The sequence below is a fragment of the Leishmania martiniquensis genome (assembly GCF_017916325.1).
Source record: "Leishmania martiniquensis isolate LSCM1 chromosome Unknown contig_15, whole genome shotgun sequence".
In the NCBI taxonomy this organism is placed as follows: domain Eukaryota; phylum Euglenozoa; class Kinetoplastea; order Trypanosomatida; family Trypanosomatidae; genus Leishmania; species Leishmania martiniquensis.
The window spans coordinates 1-3426 of NW_027124996.1; the positions used below are offsets into that span (position 1 = coordinate 1).

The window sequence follows — 3426 nt, forward strand, 5'->3', positions numbered from 1 at the left end:
CCGCGCTCCCTCGTGGAGAGCAGTACTGGTGAGCAAGAGGTGTCTGCTCGCTACACTCAATGACCTTATTCAGCTCTTCCAGAAGGGGCTGCGCAGGAGAAAATGTAGGGAACCCTTGGCCAAGGTTGACTGCCTCGTGCTCGTTGGCTAGTGGTGTCATCTCCTCCCAGATGATTTTGCTCGAGAGTCCTTGGAGACGCTGTGCAGCCATAAGCTTTGGCATTGCGAGAAGTGACGAGACGTGGTGAGTGCTTGCCTGTACCAGAACGGCAGCAAGAACGTGTGCCTGATACAAGAGCTCTACACTGGAGGCAACGAGTGCGTACGTGAAGTATGTGAAGAGATGAAGAACATGGGAAATGTGCTGACCGAAATAACAAGACATCAAGCCGTCAGATTCATCAAGCAACCGAAAGCTTTGTTGCCAAAAAGCCCCTGCTGCAGTGTAACGACGCAGTACGCTCGCTTCACATATTAAAGGAGAAACAGCACTGCCCACTGACGTCGCCCAGGGCAGTGCTCTCGACAATATAACCTCGCCCCGTCCCATGGGTTGTGCATTCACCTACGGCAGAAAGGGAAGAAACACAAGTCGACCAAGGCCGATCCGATCCCATTTGCCCCGCTGAAATGGTGGACGCATTGGCCTTCGCCAGCCACAGCCAGTGGAAGCCGCCTGGCCTTCTCTTCAACCAGCCCCTTTCGTTTTCGACGTTGAAGGAACGCCGTTGTACCCCATTGCTTGGGCAGCGGGTTGCGCGCCCTGGCGGGTGGCATGCCCTGGCCCGCGCCCTCCCCCGGCGATGAGGACCAGGCGGTGGCGCCGGCACGCCGGCGCGTGTGTGTATGCGCGCGGGGCGACGAGCAAGGGCAGCGCAAGCGACTGGGAAACACGACGTGCATGGTGCCCTTGATACGTGGCATTCCTAGCTCAGTCGGTAGAGCGCACGGCTCTTAACCGTGTGGTCGTGGGTTCGATCCCCACGGAGTGCGCTTTTACCGCGGCGTGGCCCTGCGGGGGCGCGGTGCTCTGCGTGGCGTGGCCGGGTGTGGCTTTGGGGTTCGCGTGTCGTGGCGTCGTTTCCCTCTTCTCGCTTTGGCGGGGCGGCGGTGCTGCCGCCGGGGCGCCAAAAGGGCAAAGGAAATACACCGGCATGCTAAATGGCACACCCCTTCTCTACTATAACGGAATGGGAAGAGGCTCATCGAGCGCTGTATCAGTGCGCACAAACGGCTGCTGCAAGCCTTTTCCTTGCCCGTTGTGATGCGTTCCGTTGCGTACCCGCACCTGCCCCTCAGGCACCCGTGCAACGACGTTGCGCTGAAAGAGCTCACCAAACAGAGTCCTTGCAGCAACACCTGCGCCGTCAGTCGGCCGACCGGCTTCCACCGGTTGGGGCTCGAAGGGGGTAGCGCCGTACTCATGCGGCTGCCTCCTCCACTCCGCGTACTGCAGCGCTGGCCGTTGCGCCCTGCAGAACTTGTACGCGGTTGCGTCCGCGTTCACTTTATCCCGGAATAGCGGTGGAGCCGGGCTGACGACTATCGCGCTGGCCGGCCGCGTGGGGCTGGCTGGGTCGGCTATATCGTGGCGAGGGCCGCGTGAAGCGGTGCTGGGCATGTAGAAGTTCGTGACATGCTTCACGAGGCCTCGGGCAGTGCTGGAGCGGCCCTCATCGGCCCAGCAAACCCTCTTGCGCGATGGCGCTTCAGTCGACTTCGGTAGTGCCCGCGCCACCATCGCGGCCGCTGCCTCGGCGGCAATCTTGTCGACGAGCGCCTCGCCTTCTTCAGTGGCATCAGCGGCCGTTCCATCAGTCTCGACCGCCGGCGCTTCGGCTGGGAAGAAGTCGCCCTCGACAAGGTGCGTGTGATGTGCCTCGTAAGCCACCAGTTCGGCCTCCACCACGTCCTCGGCGCCATCGCTCACTGCCCCTGGGGAACCTGGCTGCAGCTCCTCCGCGCGCATGGTGCTCGCTGCAGAGCGCACTACGAATGGAGAACTTTACAGATGACACCGAGCACAGAAAGAGGTGATGTGGAGGAGGAAGTAAGGGATGCTCTTTGTTGCTGCGCCCATCGCGTGACGCTACCGAAAGAAGGGTGTACGTGTGAGCAAGTGTCAAGAGGGGAGAAAGATGACACAGCCGCGTCATGGCACCATCGCAGTCAAAGCTGCATGCAAAGCCGGTTCCCCCTCTCCCCGTCACCGCTCAAAATACGCGGCGCCAACGCGCTTAGCGGCCTTACGAGATGCCCCCGTGCGCGGAGCACGTAGGTGGGTATTGTTCTGCCTTTAGGCAACGCGCCAACGGATGCTGGTATGCCCCGCTGCCGTCGTCTCCACAGCGGAACTGTCTTTCTCCTTTTCTCCTTTGAGCTCCGCTGGCACGGCGCGCTTACGAGGAAGGACTTGAAGAGCTCTTCAGACGCATGGCCAGATTCAATGGCAAACGGCTCACCGTAGACGTCGAAGACTCGCCGATAGCGCAAGAAAGGCTAACAAAAGTTATGTGGGCGTGCTTGACTTGCTCGCTATATGCTTTCTGCAAGACGAAAACGGCTCCGCTGAGGGCTGGTAAGGGCTTTGCTCGTGGTGGCACGTCTCTCGTAGAGTGTCTTTGCCCACCGCTGCTTTATGCCTCCTCAGGTGGACGTGCACTTGTCGCGGTGCCGGCTTCACTGCCAACCTCCTCGGCGAGTTCACTCCACCTCGCGGCTCATTTACCCATTATCACTGTTCCCCTCTGCGTGGAGAGGCGACCCTGAAAGGCCTCAGCACACAGTTTAGGGCGCCACAGAGGGATATGCATACATTGGGCTGACGGCGGCAGTACTGTACCACCGTAGAGAAATAGAACACACACACACACACACAGGCACAATACACATATACATGAAGGCGATCGCGAAGCAATGACATCACTACACATATGTGCAGTGGAGCTGGGTGCTGAGAAAGAATGGCGCAGCGTTGGCGGGTGCTACACAGCCAACGGTGCACGCCCACGGGAAGAAATTAAGTAGGGGAGGGGGCGGCTACGAGGAAACAAGAGCATGCGGAGGCCGATGAGTCTATCAGCGCATGGCCCATGCGTAGAGAGTGGAACCATATATAGGGGCAGAAAAGCCATAGGGAAGCATATGAGTGCTGTGCTACAGGAAGCGAGTTCAGCCAAGCACTTCTACCCCCCCCCCCCCACCCCACCCCGCCCTCGGTTACACGGGTGCCAAGGACGGTGGCGAGTGGTGCAGAGGCCACATGTGTTACAGCATGAGCGACACATGCGCAGACATATATACATATATATACACCTATCTATGTATATATATGTACACAAGACGGCAACGCAACAGATGCTCTCCGTCATCCGTGAAGGAACAAAGAAACAAGGTGTTAAGCAAGCTTACTGCTTGTTCGAGGCT

At 59.0% G+C, this 3426-nt stretch overlaps 1 protein-coding gene across 1 annotated transcript; it reads right to left on the bottom strand.

The window, feature by feature from the left end:
• Positions 1 to 1180: 1180 nt before the first annotated feature.
• On the bottom strand, positions 1181 to 1969 carry LSCM1_08296 (uncharacterized protein; the record flags this gene model as incomplete). The annotated part of the gene is made up of 1 exon (XM_067325629.1): positions 1181 to 1969. One exon carries the CDS (start codon positions 1967 to 1969, stop codon positions 1181 to 1183), a length of 789 nt encoding a protein of 262 aa, XP_067173764.1.
• Between the last annotated feature and the right edge of the window lie 1457 nt (positions 1970 to 3426).